General features: G+C 37.2%; 1 protein-coding gene across 19 annotated transcripts in view; it reads right to left on the bottom strand.

Annotated features, from left to right (window-relative positions):
• DTNA (dystrobrevin alpha) overlaps positions 1 to 22,205 on the bottom strand; it is a 395,439-nt gene that overhangs the window by 133,140 nt on the left and 240,094 nt on the right. For all 19 annotated transcript variants that reach the window (XM_054460657.2, XM_054460665.2, XM_054460668.2 and 16 more), the window contains one exon: positions 3,080 to 3,147. In XM_054460657.2, the coding sequence (XP_054316632.1) occupies positions 3,080 to 3,146 (67 nt within the window). In that variant the 5' untranslated portion in view covers position 3,147. The remainder of the gene's footprint in view (positions 1 to 3,079; positions 3,148 to 22,205) is intronic.

Genomic DNA, 22,205 nt, shown 5'->3' with positions numbered 1-22,205 from the left:
CTAAGCAAACTGATAATTAGGGCATTATTGTGAAGAGAATTTTTGGTTAAGGGAGAACTTGTACTCATACAGAATTTCTTAAATCAAAGTTTTTTATATAAAGCTATTTTTTTCTGTTTGTTTTTTAGTCTATGCTTCTCTTAATTTCATTTCTTTGCTATTTCTTCCTGCTTCTGCTGCTTATAGTAATGAGCTAAGAGTGAATGTTTAACACATATGTGCTGCAATCACCTGAATTTGCCAAACTTTCTTAACAATTTTTCTTATCAATTGCTCTCTGTTCTTTACCTTTTCTAAGACCAAGACCTCCTCAACTTGGCTGACTTTAGATAGACTTCTTCCTTGCTCTAGGCTTCTGACCTCTGTTTTCTTACAGCATTTACTTTAGAAAACTTTTCATTGTGAATTCTTTCTCTGCCCCTTTGAGATGTAAATATCTTGCCAAGTTTACAACCCAGGAATGTCTTTCTCAAGAACCTGGGTTCTAGCCCTTTGAAATATAATAATTGAAGGACTTATCACCTCTATCTCCAAGTCTTATCAGGAGGGTAGAAGCCTAACTTTTAAATGTGACAATTAGCAAAGAGATGGCCTAAACACATTGACCAATCTCCTCCCTGAAGTCCTCCAGTATTTTTCCCCAGTGCTTAAAGTACCTCCTGCCTTTTGTTCCAGGGAAGTTGATTCAGTCTTTCTCCCCTGTTGCAATAGTCTTGGATAAAAGTCTTCCCTGCCTGTTTAACTCTGTCCATTACAACTTTTCTTTCACATTTCTAATTTCTAAAGCAAAGAATCTCATTGGCACTTTCTTTTGTTGGTTTTTCTTTAAACATTTCTATATAATACTTAGATGAGAAGATTTACAAGTCTAGTCCTTTTTTGCTCCCTGTCTAGAAAGCACAGATTCCTAGAAGTTACTTTTTGAATCTTGATGTCAGTCTTCTCTGATAAGAGTTTCCTTTCCTTTCTTTGGTGTGCTGCTGATACAGCTGGGATACCCATATATTTTTCAACCATTTAGCACATTCTCAATATTACCTTTCTCTTTTGTATGACAGTCTAACTGTCAAAATCAATTGCTCCCTTTGAAACCAGCCAATTGTTTTATTCAGCAGAATCCTACTTATTGTGGATGTGTCCTACTTAGTGCTGATATAAACATGTTGCTCAAACTAATGAATTATTAAGGTCAGACATGTTTAGCTGTTTTTGCCAACATTTGAGTTGGAACACCCAGGGAGGAATGATACATATTTGTTTGGCTTGTTTATCTATTCTGACCATTAATCACATGAACTCATAGAACTAATAAAGCTGCAAGACATCACTGTGATGTTTCTATGAAAATATAAAGTTATAATTTGGGAACTGAATGCATGATTTTCCTAAGTCTCTGCCACTTGAAGAAAAACTTAGAGTTGTCTTATTTCTATGTCTCTAAAAATCATATCGAGCTTTCTTTGAGTTGGGCAATTTTAATTCAATAGATATTTGTAACATATGCATTTGTCTGAGCCAGGCACTATATCAGGTTCAGAAAGCATTGGGATACTTAAACTCAAAGAAGGTTTTACGAAATCATTAAATAAGCATACTTTTATAGTTCTTACAGTGTGCTGTCTGATACAGTCTTTAGTGTTATAATGATAAGTTCAAATATTTTTCCCCAGATTTTATTGCCTTTTTATGGTAAATAATTTTTTTCTACTGTGTCTGAGAAGACATTGTCCCATGATGTCTTATAATATAAGACATAATTTTATGTCTTTTTAATATAAGAATGTGCTGTTGGAGGATACCTGTGCTACTTTGGATTTTGTTTAGATGGACAGGTACTCACTAGGCTCCTTGCTCTGTTGGTTTTGTAACTGCACAAAGGTCACAATTCCAGGTGAAGACACAGTACCACACATGGCGTCTAGGAAATTGGAAGACCTGGCTGAAACTCTCCCAAACACTCTAAGCACATCTCTAAAAGTGGAAAAAGCAAGGAACACGATTGAGATTCCCCACATCAATTTTAATTTTCTTTCCTCTTTGTTAGTTCTAATGCTATCTTGGTACTGCCAGATTATTGGGGAATGATAAAGGAAAATATGAATCTTATTATCTGGGACTTTCCTTTTTTTGTTCTGACCCTCATTCTTGCCAATCACTTCCAATCTTTAGTAGAAACCTAATTTTGTCTACTGCCTTCTTAGGGAAAAAGGCTTACCACTCACTCCTGCTCATCCTCATTCTGTATGCAGGAAGAAGAGATAAAAAGACATGAAGGGAACCATGCTTTTTCCTTTATAATATTCAACTTGAGATGTGTGGTTTTCCCCCAATGTCAAGTTCTTTTTCTTTATGAATAAGAAAAATTGTCTACAAGGGAGATGCTACCAACCAATTACTTATACAGCAACTGTGCACTTACATAAACCAATAGCTTTTATTGAATAGATTCTTCACTGGAGTCAGTAACTTAGTTTGCTTTCCCTTGTGCAGCAGGTCACCTCTAAGCTCCTTTTATCTTTTATTTTCCTTAGTATTTTTAAAAAAACCAGTTTGCAGAATAGATTCTCCTCTTCTACGTGAGGTCTGAATGACAGTTTATAGTTTGGTCCAGTAATTGTGCCTAACTTCTCCTTTCCACGTAAACATATGATATCACTTTGCAGGAAAGAAAGTCAATAATTCATTTCACAAATTTTATCTAGTGCCTACAATATGCCAGCTGCTGTGACAGTTCAGGGGGATGAACACAGACTTTAAAGTTTAGTGGGCTATATTAATGTCAACACTAAATAGTGTTTATCAACTGTCTGTGTATGTGCATATATCTGTGAATGTAAATATATAGATCTATAAATATTTTCTTCTACATAAAATATACAGTCTAATAACACATTAGGATGAATTACTAACTGAACTCTTACCAAGTAAGAAGTAAAAAAGGCCAAAATGTACACTTCATGAAAGGAACTTAGGATCCTAAGGAAAAGTACAAATATCATAAAGATAAGTGGTTATTTCTAGCCTTTCCATGAGTATTCAATGGAAACTATAGGGTGTTCCTTAAAAGATCCATACTTACTCATCTCTGCAAACAGCTGTCTTCTTTCTGCCATGGTATTTCCTCTTTTCCCACTATCTTCAATCATTCTATGAGACAAAATAATTACAATGCATATTATCCTCACGCTATTGAGGCAAGAAGCCATTTCTCTGTAAACGTACTTGCTGTACTTGTGACATAAACACATAGAAAACCTATTTAAAACTGTTTGTTTTAAAAAGTGCAGCTTTAGTTTTACTAACCTAAATTGCTGCACATATTTTTCCATATATATTATTGTTGCAGTTGTTGGAGGGGGTATAAAATTTTTATTGTCTAACATAAAAATAACTACTGTAGCAAATGACCTTGTGCTATAACTAAATACAGCGATCTGCCATCTGTTAGGTGACTCGTTTCCCATTCAGTTTCTCTTTCAATTTTAAGAATAACATGACTGGAGAACATATATTGTGGATCCCATTCAACAGATGATGAAACCAAGAGTCTGATGGACTTGCTGAATGAAGGATGCAGACGTTTGGACTCTAAGACCAGTATGGCTTCCATCTCATCCTGTTGCCAGTTGTCCCTTATGCACTCAAAATCTCAATTTATAAACAGGTAATTTTCTAAATGTTCATTTCTAAGTTGAGTGTTTGGAACTTGCAACAGTTCCTGTATATAACGACTTCATGCAAGGTGGTTAGATTCAAATATCTTTCCTTAACCATACTATTGTCTGCAGTGGAACTATTTAAAATACACTACTAAAATGCCAACAGTTAAAACATAGAATTAAAATATGATAGAAAAAATAAACTTCAGCTTGAGGAAAAAGAAAATAATGAGAAAGTTAATGGATATGTTTAATCATGTAGAGGGCTTTGGGCTAAATATTAAGAGTTTTAGAGGCTGATGGATTTGACTTTTTATTACATCTAATTAAACTTTCAAAAACCAAAGTTTCCTCTCATGTGCACATATATAGATGCACATGTATGTCTACCACACTGACTTCTGCCTTGATTCTCTGGCATAGTTAACAAAAGGTGTAGCTGCATGGGTTTTTTGCCTGTGCCTATGGCCCCTGCTCTTTCTCAAATCTAGGACTTTGTCCACACTCTTTTTTGACAGGATTGTCCTCTCCCTATGCCAAGCTAACTTGCGGTCACCCTTCAAATCTCAGTTTGTCTATCTTCCTCTGAAATCTTCCCCAACTTTCTACAACTGCCTGGGTTTGGTGCCTGTCCTCTGCCCCTCCACAGCACACAATGCCTTTCAATTCTGAGCACTCACTCAACAAACAGCATGTTAACCACAAAAAATAAGCTGCTGAGGTGATGGATATATTAATTAGCTTGACTGACTCTTCCTACAACGTATACACGGATCAACACATTACATTGTACCCCATAAATATACACAATAATTATCTGCCAATTAAAAATAAATGAATGAAAACAAAACAAGCCTTTATTGAGTGCCTTTCATACTCCAGGAACCCTACTACACTTTGAGTGCCCCACAGTGATCAAGTCAGGATCACACTGTCCCATGAGTGCGTCACAGTGATCAAGCCAGGACCACGCTGTCCTCTGAGTGCACTACAGTGATCAAGCCACAGTGCTTGTCCTCAAGGTGCTTATACTGTAGTGGTAGAGATACAGAAGCATAAAAGCAATTAAGACACAATGAGGTAATTATAGCCATAGAAGTGGAAAGAAAGATGTGAACATGAGAGGGGTTGATTTCCTGAGGATAAATTTAACAAAACTACAGCAGAAGACTGCTCAAAAGGTAATGAGCTGTGTATAAAATGACTCACCTGAGGGTAAAATTAAAAAAAAAAATTGGTGGTAAAAGTGATGTTTATCAAATTGGTGCAGTAGCCTGACCAGATGCTTTTATGGGTGAAGAACTATTTGCCCATTGCCAGGAAGGGAGGGAAGGACGTAGAGTAGCTTTGGTTTATGGAGTCAAGGGAAGAGTGTGTACACATTCACAATGGGTTAGATAATATACCAGGGACTATCCGAAATAACTATTGGAAAGGAGTAGAGTTACTAATGAAGCTTCATCAATTTGGTAACAATTTGTTGCTGAACATGGTCAAATACTTTCTTTTTATAAGATTTCATATACGCAGGTAAAGTTGATATATAAATCTAGAAAAAAACACTCCCTTCCTAATTCATATAACCTCATCTCCTTTATTTCAGAAGAAGTGGGTAGATAATACTGACTTTCACAAAATAGTACGAATATAGCTTCCAATTTTTATTTCAAGGGCTCAGAAGTAGACTTGAGGCAATAAGAGAGATAGAGGATAGAACAAGTGATGTGTTCCTGGATCTGTGTGTTAGAACTAGATGAAAAGAATGATTAAAAATAAATCACAAAGGATGGTAGTCTAGGGAGCTTTGATAGAAAATATCAGAGGTAAAGACTGGCATCTGAACTTGCAGGCCTTGCTGCTTGTACTACTTGTTTTGCGGTGTTGTGACAACTCTATTCCTATTTAACTTTTTGTCTGTATCTCCGTAAGGTTTTGAGAGCACTAACCTCATATATCTTAATTATTCACAGTGCCCAGCAAAGTCCAACCAACAAATGATATGGCCAGCTAGTATTTATTGAATAAATGAATGAAAGAGAACAAAAAAAGAGGAAAGAGAGAAAACAGCAAAACAAGCTAAGTTTGGTTTCCATGAAATGAACTTTCAATTTTATTTCCCTAATCTGACTTACAGAAGTGTGAAATTCAAACTGTACTAGTTTCAGAGACTAATTATTTGAAATGACAGAAACTAATTTACATTGCTTATAATCTAGGACCATACAGTTTAAAGCAAAATCAAGTCTATGAAGAAGTTGAAAAAGATGCAAAGTACACTGATGTCAACTTTTGTTCTATTCCTCATGTTTTTTTGATTAATTAACTTGTAAAAGAATCATCATCAGTTACACAATAGGTATTAATTCTCACTTCTAGGTCAAATGTGTACCTTGAAAGAGATAGAAAAATCTCTGTGGTATGAAATAATAGAAGGCATAGAATATAATTATAAATATAAGAGAAAAATAACACACTTCTCATTTTATCCCCAGAGTTTTCTGGAAAGTAGTGTAGTCAGATAAAATTGAGAATACTCACCTATTACCCATTGATCATAGTCATAATAGTAAAAACGGGAGCTCTGCTAGATTACACTTTACACTGATTCAATAGAGGGACTCTTGGACAAAGTAAGCTCATGAGTTCAACAGGCAGGGAACACCACTGTGGGCTCCTTGGTTTCCACTTTAACTCTGATCAATGGGATCTGAAACACACAATGCCTGACTACATTCTCACTGCCTTCAAAAGAGAGAAGAGCATGTCATTCTGTAGGGAAAGGAGCAGGTGCTTTTAGAGAGAGCAGTTTTGTTTCTGAAATGAGGGAAATTGACAAGGAGCTCTGCTTTTCATGAATTTCAGTATAACAACAGCTGCCCACAGTCATATGGAGGAGGTGAAGGGGAAAATAACCCATCTGTGATGACACTAATGTGTGCCACAGGGCACGTGGCTCACCGATGAGCCCAATTTGGTCAGTTTTTGTTGCTCCTTCATGTACATAAGATGCTTACAACCTTAGATTTTACAAGAAGATTATATAAATGTCAAAAGGGTGAAAAGAACTAACAGTGATAAATGAGTGATGAGTCCTGTCAGATGTTTCCTTTACTAAAGCTCAGTCCCACAAATTATACAGGACATATGTTGTTTTCACTTATAAGAATCCATCCATTCATTTACTTAAGCAATATTTATAAAGTAGCTATACTTTGTCAAACACACTGGTAGTTTCTTGAGACCCAAAGATTAATACAACATGATCCTTGTCTTCAAGAAGCTCACAACTTTGAAAGGGGAAACAAATTTTTCTAACAAATAATTAAAATTTGGAGTAGTATGTACCATAATTAAAATATGTACTGTGAGATGTAGTAGTTTATTTCTGGGATGATCTGAAAGAGGATCAAATAAAGAGGGACTCTGAAACAGAATTTAAAAGGATAAATGGGAATTTTTCAGATGAAAAAGAGTGGAGGAAGGGCAAATAGAATTGTGAAGAAAAGCAGGGAGCTTTAAAACAGGTAAGGTGCATTTGGGAACAGGCAGTTGCTCAGTATTGCTGGGTGCAAGTGTGAGTGGAGACACTTCAGAGATTAACAGGCATCAAATCTGGAAAGCCATCCTTGTCATGTTTAGACAATAAAGGGCTTTCCAATCGACGCTAGATGCCAACAAAAGTTTAAGTAGGAAATTGATGTATAGAGATTCAGGTTTAGGAAACAACTCCAGCATGGTGAGTGGAAGGAAGACTGGGTAGGTAGGAGGGTAGGCGTGGGAACACACGACTAAGGGAAGAGTCCAGTGAATTGGATACTTCTGTGCTTCAGGAGTGAGACTCATGTGTTGCATTAAAGCATTGATTTGAGAGAGATTTAGAAGACACATTTGATAGGACTTCGTGACTACCAGACCACACAGAGAATGGCAGACAAGAGGACCTCAGAGGACCTTAGCTTTTTCTCTCCCATATTAGGAAATAATCTTTTGGCCCCATGGCATTAATGAATTAGTAGGAGGTGAAGTCATCAAGTCACCCTTCTTCAGAATGGTCATTAAAAGAGGGGTGCACTGCTGGACAGGGATGGCTCCAACTCTTTGCCCCCATGTATGGGGAAGGATGAAATAACAGTAAAGCAGTTTGGGAACCAGCAAGAAATAAAAAATAAATCCAAAGGTAGGGCATAGAGTGTTAGAAGAAATGTGAACTATATTTTGGCATGGTGAAATGAATTCACGTTGAAATATCACATCCTCAAGTTACTTCCTTCACGGCACACCTTTCATCCAACACCATCCATAATAAATACACATTACTATTACGCACGATATATAACAAATTGTAAAGGCAGAAGCTGAAACTAATGGTGCCCAACATTTGTATAACTTATTAAAGATTATAAAATGCTTTTCCCTGTAACTTTGTGAGGAAGTAAAAAAGATATTACATTCCCAAGTTATAGCTAAGGAACTTAAGACTCAGGAAGGTAAAGTGGCTGCCTGAAAACCATGAGGTATTTTCTGGCATGACAAGACATTGAATTCTCTTTTTTCTGTTAATTATTAAATCCCTAAGCTAGTATAGATTTCATTCACCAGTAATCTTATTCCAGATGCTACTGTTCAATGTGAATTAAGATTTTCTGAAATTGGTAAACTGAAGAAAGTAAACAGGACTTGGCGATTAACAGGCCAAAAGGAGGATGGAGAAGGGTCACAGCTCTCTCAAACTTCACCAGGAAGTTCCTTTGTGTATTATTTCTTAATGGAATCCTCCTATTTTAGGACATTTTTACACTGGAAATAATCAGGGAGATTAAAAGAATTCCCAGTGTCCAGATTTATGTAAACCAGACACATAGAAACACCAAGTCACACACTGATTCACAGTCTCGCGATTAAAATCCACAAAAGCAGGACAATGTTTTTGGAAACGTCTGGCTCTGCTTTGTTTTGCTCCACTTTAGCAAACACTTAAGCAAACTCTGGGTTTAATATGATGACAGCATTACCATGCTTTATTTTCCTACATTTTGCTCCAGGTGAATGAAAAGAAAATGCTGGGTTCAGCAATTCCCAACTGCTGCACTCCCTGAAGTTAATAACCACAATGAAGGCCATTTCAAGCTCCTTTCCTCCTTTAATTGATTTATTGGTGGCATATAAATGCCTGTTTCCATTTCTGTTAATGAGGAAGGCCTTTGATATTACTTTCTCAAATTTACATTCTAGTCCTAATCTTTGGCAATATAATAAAAAAGTATTCAGAGCTATTTCCTGAGGCAAAATATAATTGCATTTGCTTTTACTTCCTAGTCCTTTATCCATATGAGCCCATGACAGTACAAAAATACTGTTACTAAAATACAAGGTTATAATGAGTTTCTGACTTTGTCTTTTACTTTGAATATCATCTTCTACTCTTGGAACTGGTATCTTATTTATTATTATCATTATTGTTTTTTTTGGAGACTGGTGCATGAGCTCACTACTTTAGTGTAGCAACCAGCTAGATGGGTTATCCGGGATTTGGTTTCCCTTATCAAGTGTCCAGTATAGTAGTTCTCGGCTATGACTGCCTCTCACACTAGCCTGGAGACCTAATCAAAAATGCAAATACCTGGACCTACTGAATCTGGAGTTGGACCTGAGCATTTATACTAAGAGCTTCCTGAATGGGGGAAAGTTAAAAGCATTCCCCCTGAGAACTGAAACTAAACAAAGGATGCCCACTTTCACCACTTCTATTCAATATGGTACTGGAAGTCCTGGCCAGAGCAGTCAGACAAGATAAACAAATAAAGAGCATACAAATTGGAAAAGAAGAAATCAAACTGTTGCTCTTCACTGATGATGTGACTGCACACCTAGGAGGCCCTAAAGACTAGTCCAAAAAGCTCCTAGAAAAAAAAACAAACAAACAAAAAACAAAAAGCTCCTAGATCTGATAAATAAATTCAGTAAGGTCTTAGGATGCAAAATCAATGTACACAAATCAGTAGCATTGATATACACCAACAATGACCAAGCTGAGAACCAAATCCAGAACTCAATCCCTCTTACAACAGTTGCAAATAAAATAAAATAAAACAAAATAAAATACTTATGGATATACTAAACCAAAGAAATAAAAAAAACTACAAGGAAAACTACAAAACACTGCTGAAAGAATTCACAGATGACACAAACAAATAGAAACACACCTCATGCTCATGGATGGGCAGAATCAATATTGTGAAAATGACCACTGTGCCCAAAGAAATCTACAGATTCAATGCAATTTCCATCAAAATACCATCATTGTTCCTTGCATAACTAGAAAATAAATCCTAAACTTCACATGGAACCAAAAAAGAGCCCACATAGCCAAAGCAATATTAAGCAAAAAAAACAAATGGAGGTATCACATTACCCAACCTCAAATTAAACTACAAAACTATCATTACCAAAACAGTATGTTACTGGTATAAAAATAAGTGTGTAGCCCACAGGAACAGAATATAGAACTCAGAAATGAAGCCAAATACTTATAGCCAACTGATCTTCAACAAAGCATACAAAACAAATTAGGGAAAGGACACTCTATTTAATAAGTGGTGTTGGAAAAACTGGCAAGCCACATGTAGAAGAATGAAACTGGATTCTCATCTCTCACCTTATTAAAAAATCAACTCAATATGGATCAAAGACTTATCTCTAAGACCTGAAACCATAAAAATTCTAGAAGATAACATTGGAAAAACTCTTCTAGACATTAACCTAGACAAATAATTTATAATTAAGGCCCAAAAGCAAATGCAACAAAAACAAAAATAAATAAATGAGGCCTAATTAAACTAGAAAGCTTCTGCACAGCAAAAGAAATAATCAGCAGAATAAACAGAAAACTCACATAGTAAGAGAAAATCTTCTCAAACTATGCATCTGACAAAGGACTAATATCCAGAATCTACAAGAATCTCAAACAAATCAGCAAGGAAATAACAACTAATCCCATCAAAAAGTAGGCAAAGAATATGAATAGACAATTCTCAAAAGAAGATATACAAATGGCCAACAAACATATGAAAGAATGCTCAATCACTAATTATCAGGGAAATGCAAATGAAAACCATAATGAGATACCACCTTACTTCTGCAAGAATGGCCATAATTAAAATGTCAAAAAAATAATAGACATTGGTGTGGATGTGGTGAAAGGGAACAATTTTACACTGCTGCTGGGAATGTAAACTGGTACAACTACTATGGAAAACACTATGGAGATCCCTTAAAGAAGTAAAAGTAGAACTACCATTTGATCCAGCAATCCCCAAAGGAAAAGAAGTCATTATATGAAAAAGACACAATTTGCAGCACAATTTGCAATTGCAAAGATACAGAACCAACCTAAGTGTCCATCAACCAATGAGTTGGATAAAGAAAATGTGGTATACATATACACCATGGAATACTACTTGGCCATAAAAAAATGAAACAATGTCTTTTGGAGCAACATGGATGGAGCTGGAGGCCATCATTCTTAGTGAAGTAACTTAGGAATGGAAAATCAATTATCGTATATCCACACTTATAAGTGGGAGCTAAGCTATGAGGATGCAAAGGCATAAGAATGACATAATGGGACTTTGGGGACTCAGAGGAGAAGGATGGTAGGGAGGTGAGGGATAAATGACTACATATTGGGTACAGTGTTTGCTGCTCAGGTGACGGGTGCACCAAATCTCAGAAATCATCACTAAAAAACTTATCCATGTAACCAAAAACCACCTATAGCCCCCAAAACTATTGAAATAAAAAATTAAAAAAAAAAAATAAAAGCACCCTAAGTGCATCCGATACATGGCTAGGGTTGAGTGGAAATATGATGCTAGTTGAGTTTGAACATGAACTTGCTTGTACAGTATTAGGTTGGAATTCTTACGCTGCTTTGCAATATGTTTCTATAACTTAAGACCCACCTTAAAATTTACTTTGAGCCAAGGGAGAAGATATTTATTTCTTTTAGAGGAATATAAGTATACATAAACATATACATACATTGATATGGGTATCTTATGAGGCAAACTTTAAGAAACAGAAAAACGCCATTAAAAAAATGACAGAACCATTTTTATTCTCTAAAGAACTACTCTTAGTGGTTCTTTCAAGTCAAGAAGAAACCTCTTGTTCTGGGTAAGAGTGCACAAGTTGCTTAAGGACATTTGGTTTTGTTTGGTTTCATTTGATGTCATTTGGCTTGGTAAGAGTCTAGGTACTTCTGCTCAATAGCAGCTGGTATCACACCACACCTCCCCCTTACTATGAGGAAAGACTGCAGAGCCAGGCTGGGAGCAGATTGGCATGGGTAGAAAGGAACTTTTTGGAAGGACGATGATCCAAATTCAGACTCTGTCATGCATGTGAGGTTCAAAGTTATTAGAGTGTCTCAGAGGGAATGGGGAGCCCTGCCAAAGGTTGAGCTTGATCAAAAGGACCTCCAGAGTCCCTGTGGGGAGACTATCATAGGTGGGGTCAGCTGTACTGCTGTCTTTAGAACTGTACCAGGACCTCAGATTTTTTTCAGAGAATCATGTTTTATTCAATATGATGTATCTTGGGAGAATGACTGTGTACATCTGTGCATCTGTATTTCTCACTAGCAATAATATTATATACATAGGCCCACTTTGTCATAGGGGAATGATGGCTGAGCCTCACATTGGAGAGAGAGGCTTTCTTGTCCTCCTGCTGCAGTAGGCAAGTCCTTAAGTCTTGGGGAAAGGGTTTTAGGAAGTGACTGACTTCTGATCATTTGGGACTTTCTCAATTCAGTGTAGGACATTACTATTCATAAAAATATGTCTGTTTCTTTTTCCTACATATTAAATAAATAAAAACAAATAATCTGCAGGATTAGGTATAAATGAAAAAAAAACACCCAAATAATTGAAAAGTTCTCCCCCCCCAAATTAGAAGACTGTTTTTTAAATTAACCTTGCAATAAGACAACCTTGAATTTTGTAATTGAATTTTTGAACTCCTCTTATCAAAGTGGGGAGTATATTGTATATATGCATAAACATTTATAAAAGTAAAATATTTTGGAGTACTTTTAAAAGTGTAATTCCAAAATTTTTTCAAGTGACTGAGCTAAACTTGGCATCCCAACAAAGAGGCTGCAACAGGACAAGGAAGTATTTAGCTGGCTAAGTGGTGTGATGCTGCCCTGTCTATATTTTAAAGATTTTAGACCCTTTAATGAGCTGATGAAGGTATGGTCCCCACCAAAATGTTCATGTTTATATACACACACAACTAAAGGAATTACAGTTCTTGCATAGGCTGGTTTAGGAGAAGAAAGTCAGGATTTGGTGAGAATCAAAGGTAGTTTTATCTTATGGGGAGTGCCAACTATTAGTGAAATGGCAGCAGCCAATTACAGTGGACACATCTACAGAGCAACTGCCCAGGGGACAGGGCAAGAAGGTTGCTGGCGACCTGCAAAGGCTAAGGTGGAGCAGTGATGGTGGGAGAAGACAGTGATGCGCTCCTCATGCGCTAGGAACCAGAGTACCCGGATATACAACCCAATAATCATGGTCAGGCAGAAACTCGCATCCTGAAAATCCCAAGTGTTTTAGAACATTATTGGCATGACTCTTGGTGCTTAAAAAATTCTAAATCATTGTTTGTTTTTGAAGATCTTAGAAACAGTAGTAGAAAGAAACAGATCTTTCCTCGTCCAATTCTAATGTGCTGAGAAAAAATACTGGGGCTGCTACTGGCCATGGGCTAATTGTGATCTGGGCTTCTGAAATTATGATTTCCATAGGAGAATTGGGGAAAAGAGAGTGAGAGTAAAAGTGTAGCATTGAACTAGATGTAGGCTAAGGAGGCTTGTATGCTTTAACATTTTCTTTCTTTTTAGTGCTAAGTTTGGAGAGTTGGGAAGGGGAGAGGCAGGAGAATATATTGTTTTCTGCAAAAGGACAAAAAATCAGACTTCTGGGAGAAGAAATAATAATAAATAATAACAGTAATAGCCACGACACTATTTAAAGCAATTATCATCTTAAAAAGCTTACTATGTTCCGAGTACTATGCAGGCCCCTTCTCACTTCTCTTGTAAGAACACCATAATGTTGGTATTGTTAGTCTCATTTTATCAATGTGAAAACCAAGATTCAGAGACTAAGATTTTGCTGATTTTGCTTAAGTGGACAATTTAAGGTTTAAGACTAGACATGTCTGACTACAGATCCCACTGAGCTTCTTAATGAGGACCAAAATGGAATTGCATGAAAAAAGACTCAAAGGAACTGCCCTGTTTTTCCCAAGGGTACTGGTGGTGGGGCACTGCCCGCACAGACACACACGGACGTAGGCTAAAGCATAACTGAAGACATGTGTGAGTGAATTCCAGAGGGGAGCTTGGCAGGATGGAGTTCACAGGTTGTGCAATGGTCCATTTTTGCCAAGGAAAGAGACCTGTGAGCCGTAAGTGCCTATCTCCTCTGCATTCCTCCCATTTTCTTCCACCTCTCTTCTTCTTTCCATCTTATTCTCTCATTCTCTGCTCCAACTTTCCCTCCCTGCTCTTTGTTTTCCTTTCCTTAACTCTGTTCCTTTATTCATCTTCTTCATTTCTATGTGTGTGATAGGGAATGTGACTAAAACCAACAAGCTAGACAGAAAGCTAAAACCAACAAGGTAGACAGAAACCCTCATGATATTTTTTTTCCTGGTCAAGAAAGACCAGGAAATTATAGTGGGAAAAGAAATACCAAGAGAGTTCCTAACAGTCATGATATCCGTGATGTGTGAATCCAACAGTGGCATGGTGCTTTATATCACTGTATACTCAGAGCACAGAGCTGCTTTTGCATAGGCATGAAGATTCTTGAATGAATCAGTGAGGATGGAGGGGGTTGCCATTTCGGGGTGATCTTTAGTGAAACTAGAAAATTCTCTTTAACATGAAACCTCTCATTTACTATGTGTCATTGAGATGTATCTTGAAATTTCACCATGGTAAGTTTATTTTATGTCCTTAATAAAGCAAATTTCCTTGGGAAAATCAGAATTAGTATATTTAATTTGGTTGCTTTCTTCTTCATACCTCCTCGAGATAAACATAGTGAAGAGGTGGCAATTTTGATTCACTGGGAAAAGGAAATAATAATGGCTCTTGTGTGCTTTCTGAGGAGTCTAGCTCTGGATGATACTCTCCAGAGGCCACACGAGGAAAGCATCTTTTGAGATAAGGAAGATGAGAGGGTCAACGGCAGATGAGGGCTAAGATGGGTGGGTGGGAGGATGTCAATATGACCATCACTGTGTATCTACAGATTCAAGACCAACAGCAAAACTTAAGAGCACAGGGTTCCAAAGTCAGTACATGAAGGATAGGAAAAGATGATAGAGTATGTCTATTAATCCCCTTCCTCGCTACTGATTCTACTACATGTTTCTGCAAAATTATTTGTATCAAAAATATTTTTAAAAAGTATCAAAAATTCTAGGTTGCAGACAGAGCTATTTTGATTTTTAATAAACATGCATTTACAATGAGAACATAAGAGAACCTACATTTAACAAGTTTACTATCTAGTTTTACCTATCAGTAACATGTGGAATAGAGATTAATTCATAGCTAAATATTAAATTAATTAATATTATTCTATTTTTTCCTTCCTCCACTTAAATTCTTTCTGTGGTGGATATCCTAGGCTGATATAATATAAAACAACTTAGAAAACAGCAATATTTAGAAAAAACTTAGAAAGCAACATTGTAGGGACTCTGGTGATTGTTATACAATGAAAACACAGCCAAGTAGACGGGCTTAATGAACATAGATGCCAAAACTAAATAGGCCACATGGAAAAGAAACAGGCGGGGGTATGAGCAGCCAAAAGTTATGGCTGCAAGATCTCCAGCAGTAAACAATGGCATTTTGCGCACCACGGTTCCTTTCCCCAAGACCAGGGTTGACTGGCTATGACAGGAATACAGAATGGAAAGAGAAGAAACAGAGGCAGCCCTTATTTCTTGCCTCTGGATCTGTTCCTATAAATTATAAGGCTTTTAGTTATGTCCCTTCCATTGAAGAGAATTTTTTCTGAAATTAAGGGAAGACTGGGAGAATGTGTTTCTTAAGAGAGCCATGGCTCTAATTTGGTGATTGCCAAGAATTTGAGTGAGGAAGAATAGCTGGTGGGAAGGTGCCTTCTTTTTCAGTCTTCCAGGCCTCCTGCATTGTCCTGGTGAGGCAGAGGCATGAATGCCTGGGTTATATAGCCGGAAGAGACCCTGAGATTCATTCATTGACTGTCATAACAATAATAACAAACATTTATTAAGTGCTTCCTCTTTGTGAGTAGGCTCTGTACTAAGCATTTCACATGAAGTATTTCATTTATTTCTTATCCTAACTCTGAGAGGGGCCATACTATATTACCCTGTTTTTAAGAAGAGAAAACAAAGGCTGATGAAGTAGACAGGATAATGGGAATAGACAGATAATCTATCTATTATCTATCTATCTACATAGATAATAGAAGATAATCAGAGATGTCCACATCTTAACCCCCCCAAAATTTGTGAATATGTTATCTTGACAAAAGGGACTTTGTGGATGTGATTAGGTTAAGGATCTTGAAATGGAGAGATTAACCTGAATTATCCTGGTGCGCCCAATGCAATTATTGGAGTCCTCATAAAGGGTTGAGAGAGGATTTGAAGATGGAGGCAGGACCCACAAACCGAGGAATGCAGGTGGCCTCCAGAAGCTAGCAGTGGCAAGGAAATGGCTCTCCTCTAGAGCTACTAGAAGGAACGCAGCCCTGCCGACACTCTAATTTTAGTACAGTAAGACCCACTTCAGACTTCTGGATCTCAGAACAGTAAGATAATACATTTGTGTTGTTTTAAGCCACTACATTTGTAGTTATTTGTTAGAGCAACAAGAGGAAACTAATACAACTGAGAAGGCTTAAGAAACTTTCACAAGATCACATTGCAGGTAGCCACAGAACCAGGATTTGTACTTAAGAAGTCTCTCCTAAGACTTCCTAGCCATCAGGCTGCACTACCTCCCTATTCCTCCTTAGGCTCTACTAGCTCCTAAATATCCTTTAGAGAGGCCTACTGTGATTCCTAATTTTAATTATTTAATTTTATCTTCAAGTTAGTTGGTGTTATTATCCTGATTTTGTAGACGAGGAAACTCAGGCTTAGAGAACTGAAATTTAAAGAACTCAAATTTAAAAACTCAAATTTGAACCCACATCAGTCTAACTGACCTTTGGTCCAACTTTTAGCCTTTTCATCATATTGCTATATACTAATATTTGACTAATATTTATTATGTATCAGATATTACTCAATATTTAATAAATTGACTAACATCAGATAAGTACTGACTAATATATTAACTAATATCAGATATAAATATTAGTGAATATTTATTGCATATCTGATAAATGCCAGCATAAAACAGAAACTCAAATTTGAGTACTTTGGATCTCAGTAATTCTTGAAGACATCTAGAGGGCTCACACAGGAGTCACTGTAGCAGCTATGCTCCAGGAATATTCTGCTCCAAAGGGTTGGTGATGAAATCCTTGGACATAAAGTTACCATTGACATAAGCTTTTCAGTTTTGAGTTTCCTGATGAGAATTAGCTAGTCTACACTCTGAAACCATTTAAGTGTCAATATATTTAGTTAGCTCTGATTGCTTAATTAATATGAACAAATTTAATAGCGGTAAATATAGCAAAGATTATTTTGAAGTTATTAAAATATCAGCCCACATATCTGGCTATCATGATAGAAGAATCATTGCAACCCCAATACCACATATCAAGGACTGCCTGAATGGGAGGATACCCTGCTTATTCTAGTTCAAATATTATGAAACATAAAAGTAGCCAGCTAGCCAAAGGGTATGAAAATAAAGTGCATGCTCCTGGGAACTTTATGATCCCCAAAAGCCAGTACCTCAGTGAATTACATTAACCTAATTAAAATATCACATCCTTTTATTATGTTATGTTATTCTTACCATAATATAAAGGACAAGGTGATATACAATACAATTATGTAGAAAATGGACCTGCGCAGAGAACCAGAATACAAAGTTAATTTTTGTATTATAATTCCACCAAGTTAGAGTTTGTAAATGGAACAAATAAAAATACCCACACATACATCATGCTCCTCTGATTCATGATGCCTGTGCCTCAAATCACCTCCACTCCACAAACACACTGCTAGAAACAGTCACCAGGGTACAAAATAAGACTGTGGCACATGGACAAAATATTTGTAGCCAAAAAGCATTAACACTACTGTGGACACTTTCTTTTCTTTTTTTTTTTTTTTTTCTGTTGTTGAGACAGCGTCTCACCCTGTCACCTAGGCTGCAGTGCAGAGGTGCGATTATAGCTCACCGCAGCCTTGACCTCCTGGGCTCAAATTATGCTTCCACTTCAGCCTCCCGAGTAATGGGGACCACAGGCATGCACCATCATGCCCTAATTTTTATTTTTTAAAGTTTTTTCATAGAGACAAGGTCTCACTATGTCACCCAGGCTGGTCTCAAAACTCCTGGGATTGGGAGATCCTCCCACACTTTTGAGACCATAACAATCGTGCTTGTGATGTGCCAGTATGTGTCCACTCCGCAAATCTCTAAATACTGAAAGCACATGTTCCAGATTCCAGCTTCAGTGTCTGCATTTATGGAAACAAGTGTCCCTCAACCTGGTGAGAACACAGTAAAAGGACTAATAAGTAGAAGGCTAAGTGTCCCAGAGTGAACAAGCAGTTCCTTTTTAACAAAGCCTTTTTCCCAGGGGTACTCAAGCCATTTCCTGATGGTTCTGGGCACAAAGACAAGCAGCCACCACTTCACTGTCCTTCAATGCACAGAGGCAATGATGCATGTAATAGCACCAGTGACTTCAAAGACTTAATGAGTCTAAACTACTACCTGGAAATGATTAGACACTGAAAGAAATAACTACTAAAAAACTGTCCTATAAAAGCTAGCAAAAGGTGGCAAAAGGGATTCTGGGACTTAGGAAGTTTATTATATGTGACGAATATATACTTGGAACTCCCACAGTGTAGGAATCAATCTCAGAGATGCTCCCTTCCAGCTGAGAGCTGTTACATCATTAGGCTTGAAACATGAATCAGTCCTATCTCTTATATAAGGTCAGGACATCTCAAATAAAAGCCAGACCTGCATAACACATCAGGGCAAACAAGAATGGTGTGTGAATAAAGGAATAACACCAGGAAGTTTCTCACCATTACTTCTCTTCTAGTCATAGGTATCTGTACTATTGTTCCCTACTTTGCATTGTCACATGATGAGAACAATGAAACTCAGAAGTCAAGCAATAGGTCCAAGGCTGCCTAGTGAAAGAGCAAAGCCAAAGCCAGAATTTAACATTTTGGGGTCCTGGTTAGAGATGTTTTTCTGTTTTCTGATTTAGAGATCTATTTCTTTGAGCCAGTTCCTCCTTCTAGCGTAAAAAACACTTTAGAATGACTATCATGAAATGAATATGGAGTGTCAGGGATTGCGGAGGTGAGGAATGAGAGACTTGGAATTTGCAAGTGATTGTCATAATTATAAGGGTCCACAGAAGTCCTTTCAAGGAAGCAAGTCATTGCTCTGGGGCACATCTGCCTGGAAATGTTTTAAACTTCAGTTTTTATTCCCCAAGGTCCATTAATAGTCTGCAAAACAGGCAAGCAAATGAGACTTTTGAACGACAAAGCTTTTAAAAGTATGATGTGCCTTTGTTCATCCAAACTTTAGGATTATGCCAATATTTTATGGAGGTCTGTGAGGGGAAGACTATTTGTGAGAGTTAAGAATAGAAAAAGAACTAGACCTTGCACCTCCAAACAAAAAGAAAATGATAATTACTTTAAGTTTCTAAATATGTCACTTTTGAAGAAGGACAAATGTGTTTATTTTTAATATAAATCCCACTTATATCCTAATCACAGAGAATCAGTCAGGCATATTTTACTTTAAAAAGCTCAAGCGTAGCATTCCATGGTGTGCAACAATAGAAACAGGATTACTAGAGCAGGGAGGGAGGAAGGGGAGAAAGGGTTGAAAAACTAACTCTCGGGTACTATGTTCAGTACCTGGGTGATCATTCATACCCCAAATCTCAGCATCATATCACACAATATGCTCAGGTAGCAAACCTGCACATATACCCCCGAATCTAAAATAAAAGTTGTAAAAAAAGTTCAAGTGAATTATGCAGTTTTTCTCTGCAAAACTTGTCAAAAGTGATTTGCAACATGATCTCGGAAACTTTCTCTAGGCACGCATTCTGCACTAATCCTTCATTAATGTGCAGCTCCGGACTGTGAGCTATGTATGCACAAAACTCCAGAGGTGTGCAAAAAGGCATGACTAAGTAGACTGGCATTCCTCACCATCACGTGCTCTCCTCTGTCAGACATCCTAAACCCTGAACACAGCACAGGGAGAGATTTGTCACATCGGGACAGCAGATAGAAGGAGAGGATAAAGAGACGAAGATGCAGCTAAGAGGGAACAGGGTGAAGAGAAAGGAGTAGAAGGAGAGTGGCCTCCAGCCCACCTTCAAAGCTGGACTCAGCCTGGTTTACTTGGTAATCTAGATTTTTAGTAAATCCCACGTTTTAAATGGCAAAAAGCCAATATGGGCATCTTTGTTTTAAACAAAGTAAACATACTATGTTGTTTTGTTTCTGAGGTTCCTGGAATATTCTCGCTAGCTGGGCCTGTACTGTGTGTACCTTCCTCTGTTTAGATATTATGCTTCTATTATTGCAGCTCATATTACATGAGCTAATTTAGTAGACATGCGTGTTGTGTCTGACAGCCTCTGGGGTCAACTAAGATGCTTTTTGAGAGAATGGCAAGTAAAAGCAGGATGGACTTCCTACTGCCTTTAATTTGAAGTTCCGAATCTTTAAAGTGGCTTTGTATGTCCAAGCCACCTGGCTCCCAGGCCCATGTCTCTGTGTTCACTCATATGTGCCTCAGGGCCTTTGCTTCTGCTGATCCCATTGCTTGGAATATTCTCTTTTTATCTTCACAGATATCCTAACCCCTCCCAGCCCCAAACCTGGCTAGTTCCAACAGGCATGTCTACCACATGACAGCTTTTCCGAATTTCTCTAATATACTCTAGTATACACTCGAATATACCCATAATTGTCTAATAGTTTTCACAATTGTAGTCATAAAATCTTCATGAAATTGTTTGTTGTTGGTGTCTGTTTTATTCATAGGACTGTCGGTTTCATGAAGGCGTGTCTCTGTGATGTTCATTAGTGCCACTTGTGCCTAAAATGAGTGAAGTTAGGGAGCACTACACTGACTACAGCTGGGTCAGGTGGCTTATATTTCATAGTGGAGGAAACAAAGAGCTCTGCGAGGACTCCTATGCACAGGACTTAAACAATGCAAGGAGTAATTAGAGAATATGAATCCAACGGTAAACACACAGGATGAATCGGAGAGGGAGAGAGACTAAAGCTTTGGAAGATTTGACCTGGAAGGGCTGGCAGTGAGAACTCACACATTGAGGTCTATTCCCAAGAACTGGGAGGCGCCCTTTCTCTAAGCATCCCTTGGTTGTACGCATCATAAGAGGAAGGACACCACACAGATGATTCAGTTGGAGCTAAGTGAACTACTTAGAAAGAAAATGAGAGAAATCTTTCATTTGTATCCTTATGGCTTCAAATATATTTCTAAGAGACAGAAAAATGTAGTAAGAACCAGACCATCTTTAGAAGAAATAATTACTAATTCACTTAAGTGAGGTTTCACAATCACTTTACAAAGTAATTTTGTACACATATATCATTTCACATTTTAAACTATATGTTGTTTGTGGATGTGAACTTAGATAACAGCCTTCACAGGTACAGCTTGCCTCAATTTCCTTAATACGTATTAGCTAGTTCTTCCTTTGATGATTAAGATAGCCTTTTATGTATAAAATATACAGTTCTGTTTCAGTTAAACCCCAAATTATTAATTTTGGATAACTGAATATTTTCAAAGAATCCAAATATCCTTAGAATACTAATACTTTCACTATATATCTGTTTAAAAATGAATACAAATGAACTCTCACTACTCCCTGGTTTTGAATGAAGCCCATTCTTCCCAAGCCATACAAGGTGAGAAATGTTGCCTGCACTATATGTCTTTCTCACAAAACTGATGCCCTGTGGTAAAGCAGGAAGATCAAATTATATGAAGAACGAGAACAAAGTTATCCCCCAGGTTTTGTCATTTCTAGAACAAGACACACTATTTTTAGGTTTTCAAAATTCATTACTGAATTTTCCATCATTACTTTTAAACAGGACCTATGCTCAAATGACTTGGTTGATTCACAGTTTTTGGCCAAAATGTACTATGAACACTTTTTGGAGGTTCATAATATCATGTTTATTTTAATGCACAATTTTGAATATCCCAAGAACATACGGGGCGAATATCTTTTAATCCTAAGAAGTTCA

This window comes from Pongo pygmaeus, chromosome 17 (assembly GCF_028885625.2).
Source record: "Pongo pygmaeus isolate AG05252 chromosome 17, NHGRI_mPonPyg2-v2.0_pri, whole genome shotgun sequence".
In the NCBI taxonomy this organism is placed as follows: domain Eukaryota; kingdom Metazoa; phylum Chordata; class Mammalia; order Primates; family Hominidae; genus Pongo; species Pongo pygmaeus.
Note: the sequence above shows the minus strand (reverse complement) of the source record. Positions and strands in the feature narration are given on the sequence as shown.